The 22,634-nt window shown below is 47.0% G+C and overlaps 1 protein-coding gene across 2 annotated transcripts in view; it reads left to right on the plus strand.

Moving 5' to 3' along the window:
• Positions 1-22,634, plus strand: part of Abhd12 (abhydrolase domain containing 12, lysophospholipase) — an 86,702-nt gene that overhangs the window by 61,243 nt on the left and 2,825 nt on the right. For both annotated transcript variants that reach the window (XM_070006627.1, XM_070006628.1), the window contains exons 3-11: positions 5,057-5,162; positions 7,213-7,332; positions 10,630-10,660; positions 13,159-13,204; positions 15,575-15,704; positions 16,664-16,701; positions 16,999-17,078; positions 18,795-18,877; positions 21,735-21,813. In XM_070006627.1, coding sequence (XP_069862728.1) covers positions 5,057-5,162; positions 7,213-7,332; positions 10,630-10,660; positions 13,159-13,204; positions 15,575-15,704; positions 16,664-16,701; positions 16,999-17,078; positions 18,795-18,877; positions 21,735-21,813 — 713 coding nt within the window. The remainder of the gene's footprint in view (positions 1-5,056; positions 5,163-7,212; positions 7,333-10,629; positions 10,661-13,158; positions 13,205-15,574; positions 15,705-16,663; positions 16,702-16,998; positions 17,079-18,794; positions 18,878-21,734; positions 21,814-22,634) is intronic.

Consider the following 22,634-nt stretch of genomic DNA (forward strand, 5'->3'; position numbering starts at 1 on the left):
TTAAATAGGTAGATTTCATTAGGTAGCCGACAAAGAGAACACCAAGCACTATTCAGGCAGGAAAAGTTTGTGTACCCAACTGCTGCCCCCTTCATGTGTGGTCGAAGGCATGTTGGAAAAGGGCTGACCCACCCCTGGGATGGGAAGAGGTGGTCACACTAGATCAGGATATGACCTCACCAGGATGTGATCCAGGAGGGGGAGGTGACTGCTTCTAGGTATACCAGTTACCTAGGTAACACAGATACTGGATGGAAACAGCCAAGAGGTAGGGAGGTATCAGCACAGGGCCTGCATGGCCTGGGAGCAGACCTTACACCTTGTACGTGCAAGATCTTTCCTAAATTGTGCCTGTTAGTATTTGTGGTTGCTGATATGTGGCGACATGGTCTGAAGGTAGGTTTTTTTTTTTTTTTTTGGGTCCAGTTGTGGGGCCTGAACTCTGGGCCTGGGCGCTGTCCCTCAGCTCTTCAGCTCAAGGCTAGCGCTCTACCACTTGAGCCACAGCGCCACTTCCGGCTTTTTTTCTTTTTGCTTATGTGGTGCTGGGGAATCGAACCCAGGGCCTCAGGCATTGCAAGGCAAGCGCTCTGCCACTGAGCCATCCTCCCAGCCCCTGAAGGTAGGTTTTAAGCAACTGGAAAAGCCAGAGGCCAGCCGGGCGCTGGTGGCTCACGCCTATAATCCTAGCTACTCTGGAGGCTGAGATCTGAGGATCACGGTTCAAAGCCAGCCCGGGCAGGAGAGACCATGAGACTCCTATCTCCAACAAACCACCAGAAAACCTGAAGTGGCGCTGTAGCTCAAGTGGTAGAGCGCTCGCCTTGAGCTGAAGAGCTGAGGGACAGCGCCCAGGCCCAGAATTCAAGCCCCACGACCGACCAAAAAAAAAAAAAAAAAAAAGAAAAGCCAGAGGCCAGCAGCTAGATGCGCCTTGCTGGCCTACAACCAAGATCTTGCAGGTTGGGTTCCCAGGCTATGCAGACAAAACCTCTTTGAGGTGAGCCTGTGCGTGATGGCAGTGGGAGCTGGGCCACGCCTATAGTGAACTATATAGGAGCATCGCCCAGAGGCCCATTCCCCAGGCACTGTCTTCCTGCTCCAGTCTGAGTGAAGCAGGGGTCCAGGCAGAGGCCTAGACGGGCAGCTCCAGATAGCATCCCAGAGTCACGGGGGGGGGGGGGGGTCACAAAGGATTGATGGTTGTCTTGTACTCAACTTGATACTGGCTAAAAGGGGTGAGCTGCACTTTTGGTCTAGGCAGATCCTATGACCCTACTCAGGCCAGCGAAACTCATGCACACCTCATCCTTGTTCCCTTGTTTTGTGTCATTTCTTCTTATCTGGAAGTGCTGGCCAGGTGGTTCCTATAGCCACAGTACCTGGGGCTAGATGGCCCTGACACTAACCAGCCTGCTGTCTCTAGGTCGTCACACTAGTCAGAGTGCTGCTGAGTAAGGGAGGTTGTTGTGTAGGGGTGGTGTTTGCTGGACTAGAGCATTCCGTGTACTTCCTTTCTCATGGTTGACTCAATCAGAATTAAAACAAAACCAAAAAATCAGCTTCCTAGAATGAGGCTGTCCTAGAGTAGAATAGGGCTTCTGGGCTCCTAAATTACTTGGAAGTAGAAGCTCTGAGGATTAGCTGCTAATCCTAAATCACTTGGCAGTTACCAGAGTATCCTCTCAGAGCCGCAGGACACTTTGCATTTCATCACTAGACTCTTCCAGACATAGAACTGAGCTGTGAGTGAAACTGAGCCCTAACGTCAAGTATCTCCCACTCAGTGACTTGGTTCTCACTTTAGCAAGGATGAAGGCAGCTCTAGTTGCAGAGGTGGGCTGCAGAAATGAGTCTGGTCCAGTGTTGATGATGAGCACCAGGTCTGCATATTTGTTTTCAGCTTTCAGGTTCCAAAAGTATACAGTAAAGTCATAGAATGAAGGCATGTGAGTAGGCCTCTATAACCTGAGGTAGCCCATGAAATGGACCCAGGCCTGTAGGGTACCACTGTTTAAGCTTAGTAAGCCTAAATACACCCTCTAGCTCCTAGACCTGCAGATGTCTGATGAATGAGATGGGATGAAAAGGTCTGAAATTCTTCTGCTCTGCTGCTGCAACCTTTGGGTCAAGTTCTTTTCAGCCTTCATGGAGACTTGCTGATTGCCCTTGGAGCTTGTCTCCTATCCTGTTCTCTCGGAACCACTGGATTAGCATAAACACCTACAATTCTGCAGCTTCTACTCTGTCTCATAGGAGTCCTTCAGGCGAGATGATTACCATCCCTTAGTCCATCCTTGTAAGCAATAAAGTTTCACTTCTTTCTTTGCTTGAGGAACAGTCTGTCTACTTTTTGGTCAGGGCTGGCTCCTTTCCACTTGGGAGCTGAAGCCCATTAAAGCCCACGCACTTGGCTCAATCTTTCTATTATTTCCATGCCAAAAGTCCTATCTCATGACACCATTGTCAGGATGCAATCTAAACGCCTTTGTATGACTGTGTCCATTTTCCTAACAAATTATTCTCTTGCAGTCCTAGAATGTAGAAGATCAAGCTGTCAGCAGGCCATGCTCTCTGATGAGTCTTTCCTGTGTTCTCTCATCATTTAGTGGTAGCCAGTAGTCTGTGTTACCCATTGGCTTGGGCATGCATGACTTTCTTCTCACAGACCTTTTCATGAGGCCCTCCACATTTTTATAAAGTCACTGTTAGCCCAAAGAGCTCCCTTCCCATAGCTTACTATGCTCCTTCCCCTCTTCACAGCTTAGCATGCTCCCTTCTTAGGCAACACTAGGCCCATTTAGTAAAGGCAGTAAATAATCAGCCTCCAAAGCCCTTTACCTTGGGATGACACTTCTCTGGGGGCAGCTACCACCATATAAGGAAACAAGAGCCCCTTAGAGTGACCTTCAGGTCTAGGCAGCTGCAGGGCCCCTTGTCTACTACTTGGGCAGCAGCCATAAATCCCAGGCCACCATGATGAAGCCCCTGGCCCACACCAGGGTCTCTGCCTCCTAGCCCCTTCTAGCCTCTCCTAAACCTAGGTTATATAGGTCACCTCAGACAATAGCCTATGCTTCTCACTTCTCCCTTGTGAGAAGGGGTCTTGCCGGCCCCTTTCCCAGCAATAGACCTTTCTTCGTTCTTTGTACCTGGATGTCTGCATGGTTTTCTGGCAAAGTCCAAATAATCTCTAACAGTCACTAGCCATATTTGATTAGGGACTATTCTGATGAACTCATTTAAGCTTGCTTCCTTTTATTTAAATCTGATTTCCAAGTAAGGTTATATTCAAAGATGCTGGGGCAAGAATTTCAACATGTTTTTCCAGGAGGACATGACTCAGCCTATAACAAGGAAACTATAGGAAAGTGTAAAGATGTAGATCAAAAAGTTGGCCATATAAACAGCAGTCCAGTGGGAAGAGGATTCATTTTCCCACATGGGGTAAGACAAATGCTCAGAGGAATATCTGGGAAGAAGCGTGTACACTCTGGGTTCTTGCAAGTCAGGTAGTTCACTTATTCAGCAAATGTTCCCCAAGTTCCAGTGGCATTTGACGAAGTGAGAAGTAGACATGCAGGATGCCATGTGATCTATGAGAATTGTCATGAAACCCCTTCTTCACCAAAAAAACAAACCATTGTGGGCAGCTGTTGTGGCTTCCTTTTAGAAAGCAGGATCAGCTAGAAGTCAGGACCATCCTACTCTTTTTTACTGTTCCTTTTGGGTGGGAGCCACCATTTTGTAAGCCGAATAATTAAATCCTCTTTTTTTTTTAAGCATCTTGCATTTGTTTATTTGTTTTTTGATCAGTAATGGGGCTTGAACTCAGGGCCTGGGAGCTGTTCCTGAGCTCTTTTGCTACCACTCTACCACTTTGAGCCACAGTCCCACTTCTGGTTTTCTGGTGGTTAATTAGAAGATAAGAGTCAAGCTGGCTTTGAACCATGATCCTCAGATCTCAGCATCCTGAGTAGCTAGGATTACAGGCATGAATCACCAGCACCCAGCTGTGTGTGTGTGTGTGTGTGTGTGTGTGTGTGTGTGTGTGTGTGTGTGTGTGTGTGTGTGTGTGTGTGTGTGTGTGTGTGTGTGTGTGTGTGTGTGTGTGTGTGTGTGTGTGTGTGTTTGTATAAGGTTTTCATTTTTTAATAAATTTGCCATCAAAAGTTGTGTTTACCACAAGCAGTGGTAAAGTAGAAAGTTAAGTGCTCCCCACATCTGGCATGTGTGTTTTTATATTTTTCCTGAGCTAAACATGGGTATAGTTGTTGGTTTCACAGTGGTTACTTTACAATTGATTCCCTCTTTGCCATGGATGCTCCTCAGAGATAACAATCCCATGATTTTGGGGCATCAGATTACCCAGCTTTTGCCCTCACTGCAGATGACTTGGACCATAGGATTCCTTTTGTATTGTTGTCATGTTAGGGAGTCTGGACAAGGTTTGGATTAATCCATTTCACTGGTCCCACACCTCATCTTCCACTGTTCTTTCTGGGAAGTGACAACACTAAAAACTTTGAAACTCCTCTACCTTCTTTACCTCCTACATTCAGCAGGGCTTGATTCTTGTTGCTACAGAAGACTGAGAACATCTTGTACATAATTCCCTTTCCTATCACCCCTGCCACCCACCCTGGCCCTAGCCTTCAGCTATTGTGTAGCTGAGTTCTTTCACAAGATTGTCTGCCCCATGTCTCTGCCTCCCTTATGGCCAGTTCAGCCTTACTCCTGTCAGTGATTTTTTTCCTTCTCTGCCTTGCATTTTCTCATACCTTGAACAACTTTTGTGGTTGTGAAGATTACTCTCAGTGTTATAGTGCTCTTTCAGCCTCACAGTCTTGTCTGCAGCCTCCTTCTGGCAGGATTTTACAGAAAATGTACTTGATGCTTTTTGAGCACTTCACATCTGCTGTGGGGGTAGGAAGGGGTACCTGTCAACATGTATCTATGGGTGTGCAAGTATACATGTGATTATGCATCTATTTTTCTATGCATGTATATGTGAGTCTACCCCAACTAACTGATTCCATCTCTTTGCTCCCTACAGTGAGGGTTCCCTATTTTATTGACCTGAAAAAACCACAGGATCAAGGTTTAAATCACACCTGCAATTACTACCTCCAGCCAGAGGAAGACGTAACGATTGGAGTATGGTGAGTACATGTGAAGAGGCTGCAGAGCTGAGATGCTGGCTCCTCTGGATCTGGGAAGGACCCTGCTTAGCCCGGCCTATGTCCTTGACACTGAACTTTGAAGTGTTGCTTGCTCATTTTTATCTTCACTCATTGTTATGGCAAAGGGAAGATCTCAGCTAAATTTGATCCTAATGGTGCATGATGAACTGGTGCCAAACTCTGTTCTGAGGTTTTTGAAACAGCAAAAGTCTTTGTAACTAGATTGTTTTTAGAGTCTTATTTCCCAGGTAAATAAAAAACAAGCTAGAAACAAAAAATGCAAGCAGAGAGTTGTAAATACACATTTAAATGTTCCTTTTTTTTTTTTTTTTTTTACCAATAGCGCTTCTTAGGAGCTGGTGATCGGCATTTGCTGTCTCCTAAACATATAATATATAATATTATATATATTTAATATATATATATATATTTGATGTAAATTTAAGTTGGGTTTAAGTCCCATGACATCTCTGTCTCTCCTTGGAATACATTTTCATGCTTTTTTTTGCATAGGTAATAAGTATTTTACTGAATAGCTGGCCCCAAAACTGCCTCGCTATGGCATTTCTTTTTTTCTCCTAGAAGCAGCACTGAATCACTGTTCCTTTATCTGGCTGCGTTTATTTTTCAGTAGTCATGAAGTCTCTTTCCGCAGTCTCAGAAAACCACTGTGTGTGTGAGAAGCTTGTAAATGGAATGCTGTGAGTAGATTCCAAGGGTGTATAAGAGGACATTCAGATAAATTCTAATGATGGTTCCTGGTAAAGAACATAAAACGAGAAAGGAGATTTTTATTCTTAGTAGTTGATGTAGGGAGTGGAGTCTTTTGTTATGTTTTGATTTAATCTAGCAGTTGCTGATCCATGCATGTGGGACTCTAGCTTTCTGTCTTCTCTCAGGAACTTGGCCTCTTTTGTCCAGGGCTATTTAGTGGGGAAATGGGTCGGTTCTCCATCTGGGAATATGTGTCTGTCCTATTGCAGGAAGGGTGCAAGTGTGGTGGTACTTAGGCCGAAAGCACTAAAGCATCTTCCTAAGTTGTCAGTTACCCCAAATTGTTGTTTTACTGACAATGCTAAGTGTCTAGGGAGTGACAGCCACACTGTGTCAGGTGCTACCCTGATTTGTACCCCTGTGCCATCTAGTTGGGCCATGGGAAGCAGCAAGCTTCACTCACAGCCACCTTCACCATCTTGCCAGATACTCCTACCAGCTTCTTAAAGGAACTGCAAAGGACTGCGTGCAGCCAGAGGGCCTTTCTCATTAGCAGCTAAGTCTCAACCTTCCCCTCAGCCAGTGAGCTGAAGGAGAGACCCAGGCATGAGGATCTTCCTAATGCCTGAGGGTGGGGGGACTTCTGGGCCTCTGACAGAAGCCCCAAGAGGTAGGCTGGTTTTTGGAAGCCCCTTAGCAACTAACATTTTAAAATAGACTTCTCTCTTTCTCTGTCTCCCTTCCCTCTCTTCTTTATGTCCCTCTCTCCTTTCCTCTTTTCCTTCCTTGCTTTAAACTCTTGGACCACAAACAAAGTAATCCTGCCACCACAGCCTCTTGAGTATCTGGAACTGTAAAAGCTACTGGGATATAGGCATGCACCACTGCAGCCATCAAAACCAGACCCTCTATCCTATAGCTTTATGATTGTATGGGAATGATCATTGTAGTGGCCAGAACACCCAAAATGTGATCCTTATGAATGTATTAGGTGCATTAGAAATGAAACGCTGGATGTTAAGATATGAGAAAACAATGGCTATTGAATTTTGTAAGATCCATGTCACTGGTATCTAGAATGAATTTGAGTAAGAATTACAGAAGAAACATAATAATTCAGACCTTCTCTAGTGATTAACAGTATACCACTGGGCTTGTCTAGGACAGGACAATTTGCCACTCTTCCTTCCTCCTGTTGGTAGCTAGCTGGCTCTGCTGAGCTCTGTGACTAGAGCTCCCTCCACAACGCAGCTCATAATTTCCATTGTGTATATAGAGGGACATCTGACTGTGTCATTCCCTCTTCTGTCTCCAGGCATACCATTCCTGCTGTCTGGTGGAAGAATGCCCAAGGGAAGGACCAGATGTGGTATGAGGATGCTTTGGCTTCCAGCCACCCCATCATTTTGTACCTGCACGGGAATGCAGGTACCAGGTGAGCTCACACAGGCCATGCATCCTCCCTGCAGCGTCTGGCTCTTTTGTCTGGAAGAGTGTACTAGCCCAGACTACTTGGAGCAAACCGGTAGTGCCATACAATCAAGCTTACCCACTGAGGGAGAACATCCCAAGAACAAGGGAAAAGGCAGAGTTCTAACTGCACTGGGAGAGGGTAGAAGGAAGGTAAAGCTTATATAAGGCAACCCTGTGTACAGAAGTCCAGCAAGTCTGATCTGTAGAGTGTTCCTGGCCTTGCTGCCTTGGGGAACCCAGAGTTGAACATCTGTGGGAAGCTGTGTTCAGACACCATACCTGAAGCTGCCAGGGTCGAGATGGAGGAAGCTGCCATTCTGTAGCCAGAGGGCAGATTCCTTCTTCCTGCTGTGTTGTCACTGGGTGTTGGGGTTATGGTGCATCATCATGAGGCCCATCCATTCTTTTCTTTTGAACCAGTGTGTGCTGGTGTGTGGTTAGGGAGCAGTGTTTCCCAGTGAGGACGCTGTGGTCACTCAGAGGAGGGGTGGTGATGATTCTCGATGGTGGTCTCAGTGTACCCTCATGCTCCTGTCTACTTGCTGCTGGTTTCCCAAGTCTGTCACCCTGGGGCAATTAGCAGGCAGGCCCACCTTGCCTGTGAGATAGTTCCAGGATGCCAGCTGGGGCAGTCATGGGAAGAGGCAATACACTTCTCCTCCTACTCATCCCCCCCTCCTCCCTCTCCTCCCCCTTCCCCCCTTCCCCCCCTCCTCCCGCTCCTTCCTCCTCCCTCTCCTCCCCCTCCTCCTCCTCCCTCTCCTCCCCCTCCTCCTCCCTCTCCTCCCCCTCCTCTTCCCTCTCCTCCCCCTCCTCCTCCCCCTCCTCCTCCCCCTCCTCCCCCTCCTCCCCCTCCTCCCCCTCCTCCTCCCTCTCTTCCCTCTCCTCCCCCTCCTCCTCCCCCTCCTCCTCCCCTCCCTCCCTTTCCGCCTCTTCCCCCTCCTCCTCCCCCTCCCCCTTCTCCCCTTCTTCCTTCTTCCTCGTCCTCCTCCTCCCCCTTCCTCCTCCTCTTCCTCCTCTTCCTCCTCTTCCTCCTCCTTCCCCTTCTTCCTCCTTCCTCCTCCTCCTCCTCTTCCTCCTCCTCTTCCTCCTCCTCCTTCTTCTTCTTCTTTCTTCTTCTTCTTTCTTCTTTCTTCTTCTTCTTCTTTTTTGTGTTGGTTGTGGGCTTAAACTGGGCCTGGGTGCTGTCCACTGGCACCCAGCAAGGCAATATACTTCTGGAAAAGAGGTAGTAAGCGTAGAAAAACAGTAAGAGAAGAAGCTAAAGGTGAAAAGGGTGACTTCCTTGGCCAGTGGAGAGACCTCCATGGAGTGTGCATGGGCATGTCTGTCTGCTCAGTCTGCCCGCTGTGGGAGAGCTCTCTGCACACAGCCATGATATGAGCAACCACAGAATGTCCTAACAAGCTGTGAATTAAACACACACTGTGGCTGGTTATTTCCTGTGACTTTATCCAGTGACTTCATGAGAAGCAGCTGGGTTTAATGGCTCCTTCAGGTTGGCCTGAGCTGGAATTGCTTTCTCCAAAGACATCCATTCTGTGATGTTCCTTCTACACCACAGACTGTTGTTCAGAGGGCTTCTAAAGAATGGGGGATGAGGAGGGAGATGCATTTTTTGAGCAAAGCATTTTTTTTGAAGACCCCAGAGTCACTGTGTCCTGTGACTGTTTCTTTAGGTCTCCTGTAAAGAGCCAGAAGGGGCTCGCAGGGAGGCAGAGGCCCCTCAGTGTCAGGCTAAGGTGTCTGTGGGGGCAGAAACAGCGATGTGAACAATGCACAGACCTTTCTGGAAGGAAAGCAGGCCTGAGTCAGTGTCTGCACAGCAGAGCCATACAGAGAGCATGGCAGAAAGAGCTCAGAAGCACAGCCTGTGCTGTCTGCCAAGAGGAGCTCTTGGCACTTGGCTACTGAGTTACGCATGCGCTGTGTAGTTTGTTCTTTGTGCAAGAGCAAGTCACTACAGACAGCTCTTGTAACATCCTTCTATAAATGAGAAAACTGTGCAGCTGGCTGTGAATAGGCTTAGATCTGCCAGTCACATGTGAAGACAAAGCCTGCCAATAACTTCAGGTTTAAAAGGAAGAAAGTGGTAGCTTTCAAAGGTTTGCCATCCCCTCTCATACCCAGTGACTACTGTGTGTTTCAGATCTCACCTGAATTCTGTCTAGTTCTATCTGAACCCTTCTTTTGGGGGAATTCACCCAATTGCTGAAACCCTTTTCTAATCAGAGTGCCTAGAATGGATCCCAGGCAGACACTGGCTCCATCAGTCTGCAAGATCTCAGCACCCAAGTATCATGAAGGTCAACCCCACTTTCACTTGATAGAAGTAGTTCTGGAATGGGCTGGGAAGGTGGCTCAGTGGTAGAGTGCTTGCCTGGGTTGGATTCCTCAGCACTACATAAGCAGAAAATAGCCGGAAGTGGCGCTGTGGCTTAAGTGGCAGGGAAGAGCTGAGGGACAGCGCCCAGGCCCAGAGTTCAGTTCCCACAACCGACAAAAAAAAAAAAAAAAAGTAGTTCTGGAAAATTTAGAAAAGTTATCTTCCACAGATAACTTAAAACATATTACAGCATTTCCTCCTGGCCTCGAAACTTACTCTTTTGTATTTTTGTTTTTACACAACATTGGGTTTTTTCCCCCTTCATCTCACACGCACTCTATACATGTGAAAAGTATGGCAAGGAGCTCCTTCTTCACACCCTGCACCACCTGCCCAGCTATCGGGTCTGTCCACAGCAACAGCTGGGCAACAGCCGAACAAAGGTAGGATCTAGTCAGGCCACAGAGAAGTATGAACATGTGAAAATCTGAGTTGTATGCTAAGCATTCCTAACCTCAGAAAAGTAGCAAGGTGCTTGTGCAAATTTCCCTTGGATGTAGCTTCCATCTACACAGCTGGGCCTTGAACCCTGGGGAGTTTGGGAGGGCTTCAGGGCTGGAGCAGGAGGGCAGCGTAGGACTACTTCGTTTCTTTGTTTGCAGGTATACATGTGCATTTCTCATTGAAAAATAGAAGTACACTTAATAATTAAATGTTTTTAGAGTGCTTAGCCTAGTACTTCTAGAGGCAAGCTTGTGGCCACTTAGGGGAACCCAGAGAGGTTATATATCTACCCTTGGCCCCTCCCTGGAATGGAGTTCCAGATTCCAGACTCTTGAAAGGATCAAACTTTATCCCCCCCCCATCCCCCCACCCCCGATTCTGAGAAAGAACAGTAACACTCACTTCCTGTTTCCTTCTCCCATGCTACAGAGGAGGAGACCACCGAGTGGAGCTCTATAAGGTGAGTGTTTATGGCCCAGAAGAGCAGGAGACCAAAGGTAGTCATGTCTGTCATTGGTAGACATGCTAGAAGATAGTGCCTGGCTTGTTCTATTGTGATTCTTCCCTTTATACTACTTCTAGGATGGTCTCCAAAATCAGAATGCACGCATTTTATGAATCATCTGCCAGTATTCACAATTATGTGAAAGGCATTTGAATGTGTGTGTGTGTGTGTGTGCATGCCCACACGCATGCTCCAATTCTAGAGCTTGAACTCAGCATCTGAGCACTGTCCCTGAGCTTTTCTGTTCAAGGCTAACACTCTACCACTTGAGCCACAGCACCACTTTGGGCTTTTTTTTTCCTGCTTATTTGGTGCTGAGGAATCGAACCCAAGGCCTCATGCAGGCAAGACAAGCGCTCTACCACTGAGCCACCTTCCCAGCCTCCTCTTAACAGTTTTTATGGACTTTCTTGCCTGGGCTGGGTTCAAATTGTAATCCTCATATTTCAGCCTCCTAACTAGCTAAGACTGCAAATATGAGGCACCAGCACCTGGCTCGAATCTGTTTGTAATGATGTGTTCTCAGGTATAAAATGAAAATAGAAAACTGTATACTCAAACCCTCCTTTTATAACTAATGTAAACTCAATAATAATAGAAGGTAAGCCACACACTCTAGGAGCTATATTCACTGCTGAGTTGCAGAGTCATTGGAATGTGGAATTAGGATTTGAATCAGGTTCCAGGCAGGCTTAGAAGAATATCTGAAGGTAAAGAGGCACAGCTTGAACAAAAAGTAGAGCCCATGTGTGGTTTTGTTCTTGATCAGAGGCCTTTAGGTCTAGGAGCTTAAGACGTGCTTTTGGTGCAGTATCCTAGACTTGCTTAGGCCTGCTTCCCTGTCCCCATCTCAGAGAGGTGTCTGCATCTGCCAACAGGGAAGAAAGGAACATATACACATGTATGGATTTATCTTGCTTTGTTGCTATTGGAGAGTTTATCTCCCCTCTCCCCGCCCTCACCCTTCAGAGTGAATTGTACCAAAATAGGACAGGCCAGGGCCTGAGAATTACCAGTTTCCTTGAGGTTTCTATTAATAGAAATGATTCTAGCTGGGCACTGGTGGCTCATGCTTGTAATCCTAGGTACTCAGGAGCCTGAAATCTGAGGATTGTGGTTCAAAGCCACCTGAGCAAGAAAGTCTATGAGACTCTTATCTCCAATTAACCATCAGAAGACCAGAAATGGTGCTCTGGCTCGAAGTAGTAGAGCTAGTCTTGAGTGTAGAAGCTTGGGGACAGCACTCAGGCCCTGAGTTTAAGCCCCAGGATTGACAGAAAAAAAAAAAAAAAAAAGATTCTAACTGTGCACATGTGGTTCATGCTTATAGTCCCTAGCTACTGAGGAAGCTGAGATCTGAGACCTGAGAATTGCAGTTCAAAGCCAGTCAGGGTAGAAATGTCCATGAGACTCTTATTAACTCTAGTTAACCATCAAAAAGCCACCCAGGTATTGAGTTTAAGCCTAGGACTGGCATTAAAAAAAAAAAAAAAAAAGATTTCCCCTCTCCAGGTCTGAGGCCTTCAGCAGCTATGCTGTGGATACAGGTCCTGACGAGGGAGAGGGCTGGGAGCAGACAGGAAATACCAGCAATCCCAAAAGATGGGAGTGATGAGTGGCTGTGGGTGTATTTTCATGAAAACTCCCACATTGTTCCGGGCACACCCCAGGACATGAAACACTGCTTAGAGTAAAAGTCAGCTAGTCTATAGGGATTAAAAAATAATAACAACTCTGTACTGTATTTTCACAATAAAAAAAAAACAACAAGTTGGGTGCTGGTGGTTCACACCTGTAATCCTAGCTACTCAGGAGGCTGAGATCTGAGGATCACAGTTCAAAGCTAGCCAGGGCAGGAAAGTCCATGAAACCATCTCCATTAAACTACCAAAAATTTGGAAGTGGCATTGTGGCATATGTGGTAGAACACTAGCCATGAGCTGAAGAGCTGAGGGATAGCACCCAGACCCAGAGTTCAAGCCCCATGACAGACCAAAAACAACACCAAAAAAAAATAGGAGGAAATAACAATGCCAAGTCCAAAATCAGAGCTATTGCTAGGTTGTGGTAAGGGTCCTTGTATAGGTTTCTCATGTCTTTGTGGGGGCTCGGGGGCTTGTCATCTTACTGGATGGTTAAAGTTCACTGGAGGCCAAGGCCACCCTGAGGCATAGTGTCTTCCTGGGAATTGGGTATTGTGGGTGCCAGCAGGTCCGTCTGCTGTCTAAACAGCAGAAGAGGTGTCCTTTCTGCATTGTTCAGTCAGGAGATGGGCTACACAGAGACAGTCTTTATTAAATCTCTGTTGTGTGCAAAACACTGAGAGAAAACTCTGGATGGGTTAGAAACAGTCAAGTTGCCAATCCAACTCTAGTTGGGTTTAGCAATAATCAAGTTGTCAATCCAAGGCCCCTTGGATTTGTTGTCAGAGGTGTGTATTTTTTATTTCACAGGTGCTGAGTTCCCTTGGTTACCACGTGGTCACCTTTGACTATAGAGGTGAGGTTTCTCTTAAGAGTGTGTCAGAACACACGTTTCTCCCACTTGCATCTGATAGACAGGTTTGCTCTGAGAGCCTCAAAGCAAATCTGGCACTTGTTTTTACTGTGCTGTGACCTGTGATGACAGTGATGATGTCAAGGAGTGGGAAAGGCGGTAATTCTTTTCTGATATGGGCCTTGGGTAGTGGGTTTCCTAACAAAGCCCATGGTATGGACACCCAGGAGTCCTTTCCAGTAAGGGAGGTACTGGTACCAGAGAACCCCGGCACATGTCCTCAGTCAGAGACATTTAAATGCAGAAAATACCCTCTGTTCTTATTGGGCTTAAATTTTCCCTGAAGCTAGACATGAGACACATTTTAGGCTCAGCAGCAGAGCTAGTGTTGAACTGTTAAAAATAGAAAAAAGACCCTTTGAGAGAGAAGATAGATTATTCTGTCCCCTCAACACGCCTTTCTTTTGGGAATGAGTCAGTGCTTGCCACTGGGCAGATCAAGAATCCAGTTTGATAATGTGCTCCGAACATTCCACTTCAGTGGACAGCAGAAGTAATTTGTATTAATAGTGATCAACTATTTTAAAGGAATACTCTTCCATGTAGCCCTCACTTGGAGAGTTCAAAGGGCTGAAGTTTACTTGGCTAGCTTGCCTTGGCCTTCTGGAGAAGGACTGTGGTGCAGAGGCTCTTAAACAGATGGGTGGGGGAGACAGGAAAGCAGCTACCAGCTGTATGTAATGGTTTTATTAGTTCAGTTTGCTTCTGTAATGAATTGTCAACATAAATGTTTCTTTTTAAAAAAAAAATCACTGATTTGTTAGGTTGCAGTTCTGAAGATCAGAAATCTAAAATCTTTAGCCATTGGGCTGTAATCAGTGTGCTATGGGGCTTCTGGGAGCTCTGGAGAGCCCCCCTGCCTTGCCTTTCCAGGTAATAAAGGCATCACGCTCCCTGGCTCATGGCCTCTTTCACATTCAAACTCAGCCTTGGCCTTTTAAGTCTCAGGCTCAGTCATTTGGACCGTTGTAACTGTTGTCCTTGCCTTCATTTATAAAGAGCCTTGTGGTGACCTGGGGTCAATCTGGATAGTTCAGGATTATCCCCATCTCTAGTTGAGTCCATTAGTAGTCTTCATTCCTTCTGCACCCTTAATTTTCCTGGCCATGTTCACCAGCTCCAGGATATGGATGTGCCCATCTTTAGGGCCCACCCTTGGCCAGCCACAATGATGGGTCTTCCATTGGAGAAAGGTCCATCAGAAAAACTCTAAAATGAGATGGAATGTAGCTTACCCTCTCCTTTCTGCATGCCAAAAAGGTTTTTCTCTTCCTGCTGTATGCTGAAGGCCTTAAGACAAAGAAAATGAGCCACCTCCTGCTTCCATTCACCCCCTCGCCCGGTTGTCTATCAAGCAAAGGCATTCTCTGCCCCTCTTTGCAGTGCTTAGGGAGTATGTGCATCTCTGAGTGGTGTGGGAGACCATCCCACTCCACCTCTGACTTCTCCCTGTATTTCTGTCCCTCCCTCTCTCTCTTTCTCCCTCCTTCTTCCCTTCCCTCCCTTTTCTTTCCCTCCTTCTCTTTCTCACTCTTCCCCATCTGTCTCTCTTCTCCTTTCTCTGTCTCCCACAGGGTGGTCCAACCCTCCAGCCATCTCTCTGCCTCCTCTCCTCTGTCCTCTGGGGTTTGGGAAGCTGGCAGCAGCCTAACAGGTTTGCTTACACAGCAGAACCAGCTCTTCTAAAGCTTTAGGAGTTTCAGATCATTTGATGATGACTCACTGCTGAATTGCTAGAAAGACAATTGCATTTGGCCTTTTCTGGAGACTACAGAGAAGAGCTCTTGGGGAAGATTAGACTTGCCTTGAGCCTTTAAATCCCCCTGCTTCCCATACTGTCCTGACTCTCCACATTCTGCCCTGGCCCTTCTGTGGTCCCTGGGTGGGCTGGGCTCTCATTGGCTGGGGCTTATTAACATTCTAGCCTGGGCTGGCCCCACCAACCCTCAGTATTGGGAGGTCAAGAAGACAGAAGGAAAGCCTGGCCTTGATGCTTGTGTCTGTGGGCAGTGTTGGCAATCTGAGATTGTGGGATGTTGTTTTGTTGACTCTGTTCTGTTAGTCATCAGCTAAATATGCAGCCCACCTACTTAAAGTAATTGGGAATCTCTGATTTGTTCAGTCAGCAGGGGGCTGGGGGAGGGCCTCGTGTACCTTTCTTCACTGTCAGGCCCTTCTGCCTACATCTACCCTCCCTGACTGCTCACTGCCAGCAGCATTAATGGGACTGCACATACTCAGGCAGCCTCCAGTGCTGGGACTGTGCTTTCATGAACTGCCCTTAACTCCTGCCTCCTGCTGTTCCCCTCACAGGTTGGGGTGATTCAGTGGGAACGCCGTCCGAGCGGGGCATGACGTATGATGCACTCCACGTCTTTGACTGGATCAAAGCTAGAAGTGGTGACAACCCCGTGTATATTTGGGGTCATTCCCTGGGTACTGGGTAAGAATTCCCCGCAGGAGGTGACCTTACTTGGAAGTAAGCCTAGGCAGCAGTCCAGTCAGGAATCTGAAACTCTGTGAGTCCCAGCAGTGTGGGTCCCCTGCCCTGGGAAGGGGTAATTCTTCATCCCAACAAGTAATTTGACAGGGATCATGGAGGTGCAGATATTTTCAGAGTGTTCATGTTCTGAGGTGTTCTTGTTCTGGAGTGTTTTATCCTGGGGTGCACCTGTGCCTTCTGTCAGCTGTCTGTGGAACGCGTGTGCAGGTCGTCCATCCAGGCTAAGCTTGCAGCATAGGTTGGAAGCAGCTTGCCACTTTGGAGTGGGGAAGAGTTGTTTGTGGTCCATTTCCTACATCTGCCAAGACAGGAAATGTCTTAATGTTCCATTTGTGGGCAGCCTGGATGCTTCTGCTGATGCAAGGTCCAGAGTGTTTCTAAAAGGAGCCCTCGGCCCAGCAGCCGCCCTTCTTCCCCTTGTCCTTCCTTCAGGCACAGTGGCTGGGTCCTTCTTGTCTCTTGCTCCTCTCTTGGAGCTAGCATTCCTAGGCCGTCCTAGGCCAGGGCCACCTGCCCCTCGTAGAGAGAGTGAACAGTGTCCCCCAGGAGAGGGTCCCTGGACTCCCTGGGCACTGTGCCCCAGAAGGGATACAGGCAGACCCTGGCTGACAGGGTCGTCCAGGTACCTTGTCTTCTGTCCCAGCAGCACCCTTGTTGGCGGCTGGGAATGGACATGCTGTTTCTGGGAGGGCCACTACATATGGCATTCCTCAGGATCAGAAAGTGGCTGTCGTTGCCACATCATGGAGAGAGGAGCTGATAGCTCACCCTGTTAGCTTCTTGGGTCCCACACCTTCTCTGGACATTCTCCAGGATCAGAGCAGTTATCTAAAATGATTGTGATTATAATTTGCCTGAACTATATATTTTATATATATGTATTTTTTTCTTTCTCCCAGAGTGGCGACAAATCTGGTGCGGCGTCTCTGTGAGCGAGGTAAGGGAACTGCTTCCCTGCGGGTGCCAACCCCTGTGGCAGGTTCTTGGTGAGCAGACACTGGTGGATGAGCAGCAGGAGCCGGCCATTAAGGGTGGGGATCTTGGGTATGCTCTGGACTCACCCTAGCCTGCTCTCCCCACAAGATCCCTAGCAGACCTCTGGGGCTCCTACTGTGGGGACGGGACTGAGGGGTGAGGCCTGCAGAGGTGGATTCTTGAGTAGAAGAACTGAACCCTGGTCTTACTATCCCATCTGAGTTTTTTGTTTTTGTTTTTGTTTTTTTAATTTATGTAGAGACACCTCCAGATGCCCTTATATTGGAATCTCCATTTACTAATATCCGAGAAGAAGCAAAGAGCCATCCATTTTCAGTGGCAAGTACATGATTCTATTAAAAATAATTATTAAAATACTATTAAAATATGAAATTAGTTATAAGTAAATAATAAAAATAATAAGTATAAAAGTATGCCGGGTGCTGGTGGCTCATGCCTGTAACCCTAGCTACTCAGGAGGCTGAGAACTGAGAATCACAAGTCAAAGCCAGTCTGGGCTAGAAAGCCCATGAGACTGTTACCTCTAATTAAATACTAAAAAAGCCAGAAGCAGACCTGAGGGACAGTGCCCAGGCCTGGAGTTCAAGTCTTAGGGCCTACACAAAAAAAGCCTAAGTATTCTAATGAATATAGATTTTATTAAATAATATAGACATTATTAAATTTATTAAGTTTTGCAGCCAGATGGGAGGACAGGCTCACAGTTGTATTGTTTGGCGACCTTCCCCCATGGCCTCATTGCCTGCTTGGCATGGGTGCCTGTGAGGTAGCATCACTTCCTGTGAGCAGTGAGTGTTTGTGGAGCTTATCCTAGCCAACAAGGACTGCCCTGGTCATTACAGGAGGAACTGGTGGGTGACCCCCTCCCCTCTCTCTGGGTCTTGGGCAGTGCTTGGGACCTGGGCTGTGGGGAGTCTGGCCTCCTAGTCATATATCAGGTTGAAGCTCTAATCCGCACTGGAGATTGCAGGGTGAGTGAGTCCCCACCTCTCCCTTGCCAGGGTGTCTGAAACCTTGGATCCTTCTTTTATTTTTATTTTATTTATTTATTTATTTTTTTTGGGTCCGGTTGTGGGGCCTGAACTCTGGGCCTGGGCGCTGTCTGTCCCTCAGCTCTTCAGCTGAAGGCTAGCACTCTACCACTTGAGCCACAGCGCCACTTCCAGCTTTTTTTCTTTTTGCTTATGTGGTGCTGAGGAATCGAACCCAGGGCCTCAGGCATGCAAGACAAACGCTCTACCACTGAGCCACCTTCCCAGCCCTGGATCCTTCTTTTAAAGAGCTGTTATTCTTCTCACTCCAACTACCCATTATGACCTGGGCCTCTATGTCAGCTCATCTCTCCTGAGCTCATTCTGCTCTACTCTAGGCCAATAGAACCCTTTATTTCCTTTGATTTTTGGGGTGCTGCTTTTCTCTGAAATCATATGATGAAAACAGCTGTGGACCCCCTTTTCCTTACCCTGTGTCTGAATGAAGTCTGGTGTCTGAGCTGGTTTCTGGCTGCTGCTCTGAGGTGTGAGGGCTCTACCTGCTGGGAAATCCCTGACATAGCTGGCCTATGAGACCTTGGGATGAGTCTTTCCCCAGTTGCAAAGCCAGGGGTAGGATGGGAGGTGTCTTCTCACTGTACAGCACTTTACTCCCTTAGAAATGAGGTAGATAAGACTCGTGTGCATTCCTAAACTTAAACTGCCTGAACCTTTTTTTTTTTCTTTTTTTTTTTTTGTGTCGGTCATGGGCTTAAACTCTGGGCCTGAACACTGTCCCTCGGCTCTTCAGCTCAAGGCTAGCACTCTACCACTTAAGTCACTGCACCACTTCCAGTTTTCTGAGTGTTTTATTGGAGATAAGAGTCTCTCAGACTTTCCTGCCCAGGCTGGCTTTGAACAGCGATTCCCTTAGATCTCAGGCTCCTGAGTAGCTAGGATTACAGGTGTGAGCCACCTGTGCCCAGCTTGCCTGGACTCTTGTTTCTAGTTTTCTATATAAATATCTTAACACTTGTAAAGATGGTTTATGTCTTGTCTTCAGATATATCGGTATTTCCCTGGATTTGACTGGTTCTTTCTTGATCCCATTACAAGCAGTGGAATTAAATTTGCAAATGATGAAAAGTGAGTATTGGGGTGGGGTGAGTAATTTTTAAATTCAGAAAAACACTAAGAACCCCCAGGATGAGCCTCTATAGTCATATAACCAACTATAATAGGATTCAGAAGACTTGGACTGTTCTTTAAGAATGCACCTTCCAAAGGGGAAAGTGAGGCAGAGATCTACAGTGGAAATAAATGAAGAATTTTAAAGACTACAGAATTAAAGCAATATTAAAATAATACGTGTGTGTGTGTGTGTGTGTGTGTGTGTGTGTGTGTATGTGTGCGCACACGCACACATGCACACGCCAGACCAGGGGCTTCAACTTAGGGCCTGGGCACTGTCCCTGAGCTTTTTTGCCCAATGCTTATGCTCTACCACTTGAGCCACAGCTCTGCTCCTGACTTTTTGGTGATTAATTGGAGTTAGGAGTTTCCTGCCGGGGGAAGCTTTGAACTGTGATCCTCAGATCTCAGCCACCTGAGTAGCTAGGATTACAGGCATGAGCCACTGGTACCCAGCTTACAATTGCAAACATCTTTGTCCACATGATTGTGGTTGATTTTTTAAAAGCATCTATCTAAACCAGAACTCCTGTTACTTAAGCAGTAATTAACTTTTTAATGACTGCTTTAGACATTCATTTAATGTATGTTCAGTTATAGATAAACAGAGATTTTTATTGAAAATAATTTTATTAGGTAAACCAGAGATTAAACATTCTAGTTAGCAGCCTTTTAAAACCACTTTCAGGGCTGAAAGGTGACTCAGTGGTAGAGTGCTTGCCTAGCATGCATGAAGTCCTGGGTTTGATTCCTCAACACTGCATAAGCAGAAAAAGCCAGAAGTGACACTGTGGCTCAATTGGTAGAGCACTAGCCTTGGGCTGAAGAGCTGAGTGACAGTGCCCAGGCCAAGTTTAGGCCCCACAACTGACGAAATAAAAACAAACCCATTTTCAGACTCTATTTGCATTGTCTTTGTGATATTTTATGGATTTAAATCTTTTTAAAAAAGAAAAAAGCCTTACCTAAATAGAACTAAAAATCTGTACTTCGAAGTAGGATGTTTTTAAAAATGGACTATTTTTCCCTTCTATTTTGTGTTTTGATTCTATAGATAAAAATATAAGGAACTAAAATCTGAACAAACATTATAAGCAACCCCCCACTTTTGTTCATATTATTTTAGTATATAAGGGAAATTATCTGAATAAACTGGTTCCTTCTTAACAGCCATGAATATTGTTCTCCAGGAAGCCATCTTTGCTCAGTCCCAGCCTCCTATCACCCCGGTGGCTGTAGATGACTGCCATGCCACACTCCATCCTCCATCAGTGGGAATAGGCCCAGCTCTTGTACAGACAGGACTCCTGGAGCCCTGTGAGCAGTGTTTGTCGAGTACTTCCTGCTTCCCACATCAGAAATGCTCTTCCATGAAGCGAGCATATGTCCAGTATGCCACTAGCAGGAGCTGTACACCTTGGATGATAAGCTTTCCCCAACCCTCGCCCTGTTCCAGGTGCCAGGACGGGCCAGCACTGCCCTCAGAGAGTGCACAGTCCTGTTGGAAGATCAAGATAGACACTCAGGTCAGGTGGCCACCTAAGAGCTCCAGCCCTGTCCAGTCTTCACAGCCCGGCCTTTTGCTGTGTGGCTTTCTGAAAGGATCTGGAGCTACTGAAGTCACGGACAGTTTTAATTTCCTTATAAACATTAAGAGAGTGGCCTAACTGGCCTTTAATATCATGGATATCAAAGAAATTAGAGTATTGGCACATTTTTTTTTTTTTTTAAATAAAGGAGCAACTTTATTGAGAAGGTTCCTACACCGACCGGCCAGGGCCGCAGCACAGGCTCAGGAGCTGATACTGCGACCCCTAGTGGTCCACATACTTAAGTTTTTAAAGGCAAAATTCACAAGGTCAAGCCTGGTCACGCAGGTGACCAATGAGATTGTCACACACCCAAAAGATTGCAGTCATACTAGACCACACGCCTGTGGCCAATGAGGTTACACTTTGTCACATAATGGCTGTTTAAACCAGCCTAATGGTACATTTTTTTTAACAAATGTAAATTTTATTGCAAAGGTGATGTACAGAGCGGTTACAATTTTTTTTCGGGGGGGGGTGGTCATGGAGCTTGAATTTGGGGTCTGGGTGCTGTCTCTGAGCTCGTTTGCTCAAGGCTAGTGTTCTACCACTTTGAGCCACAGTGCCACTTCCAGTTTTCTAGTGGCTAATTGGAGATAAAGAGTCTTTACTGCCTGGGCTGGCTTCGAATCATGATCCTCAGTTTTCAGCCTCCTGAGTAGCTAGAATTACAGGCGTGAGCCACCAGTGCTGGGCTACATTTTTTTTTTTTAACACCGTGCTAGAGATGGAACCCAGAATGGTGTGTGTGTGCCAGGCCACGGTACTGCATCTTCAGGCCCTGGTTTTTCAGGCTTTGACATTTGAGGTCTTGAAATACAGCTCAGGCTGACCTTGAACTGGAGCTCTTTCTGCCTTAGCCTTCTGAGTGTTGGGATTGCAGGTATGCAGCAACACATTCATGGTGACACTCCGTTGCAATCAGTTTTTTAGCCCACATACATTACCCAGGTTATAAATAAACTTTTAAAGGTATATCTACTGTGCAGGACCCAGATCTGAGAGAATGAATGAATTGATCTCTGGATTTGATTGATACCTGTGACTTAGCTGGAATAGATGTAAAGAAAAGAACTAAAAACATTATCTTAGTGCTGAAGTGAAAAGAAACCCACCAGAATGTTAACCTGTTAAGCACCCAGGTGAAACGTACCCTGCCTGGGTGAAGGGTCCAGGGGACCCACCCTCTCCAGGGCCTTCATCTACCCCCCTCCTTTTCCCAGTGTGAAGCACATCTCCTGCCCCCTGCTCATCCTGCACGCTGAGGACGACCCGGTCGTGCCCTTCCAGCTCGGCAGGAAGGTGAGTGGCCTTGCCTAGCATCTGTTGGTGGATCGGGGGACCCTGCATGTCTTGTCATGGGGTGGGCTCATCAGCCTCAGAGACCATTTCATTCTTCCTGCATCACCTCCAGGCTGCCTGGGATGGGGCTGAGAGGTCTGATATCAGAGTCAGGACTGACACCATGCACAAGAGGAATTAGGGAAAATAAGCAAAGGGGTCCTTCTGAGGTACATATTATCAGGGCCCAGGTCAGTGTGGGAGAGCTCCTCAGCATTTGTTTTTGTGAAACATCTTTTTGCTGACTTTGCTGTCAGGAAGCAGATTGGATTTGTGGGAAGGAACAGGGTAGAGAGCACCTAGTGGGGCCCAGCAGAGAGGCAGGTGAGCTTTGGGGATGGTTGGTCTCCCTGCTGCACATGCCAGTTTGCCCCAGGGCTCAGGTTAGGCTCCACATGGTATACAGAAAATGAAGCCATGTGAGAGGACGTAGTGCTGCCCAGCAGGGCACTGCTCAGTCGCACATACCTTCAGCCATCCATGGAGCAGATCGTGAGCCACCTTGCTATTGGTCTTGACCCGAGAACCCAGAGCAAAGCCTGAAGCAAAGAGTGCTTTGCATCCCAGGGCCCTGCCTGGCCACTGCACTGTCCCTGTCATCAGGATTGCCTCTGGCACTGAGGTGCTGCACTTAAGAAGGGCAGTCTGGGAGGTGTGAGGACAGAGAAGGCCTAGAATGGGGGCCTCACCAAGTCCTGGCCCCCTGGCTGTGACCAGCTGCAGCAAATAGCAGGGCCCATGGAGCTTGGTCTGTTCGTGGTGGGAAGCAGTCTTGATTGGAG

The sequence above is a fragment of the Dipodomys merriami genome, unplaced genomic scaffold, assembly GCF_024711535.1.
Source record: "Dipodomys merriami isolate MVZ:Mamm:240054 unplaced genomic scaffold, mDipMer1.0.p SCAF_7, whole genome shotgun sequence".
NCBI lineage: Eukaryota > Metazoa > Chordata > Mammalia > Rodentia > Heteromyidae > Dipodomys > Dipodomys merriami.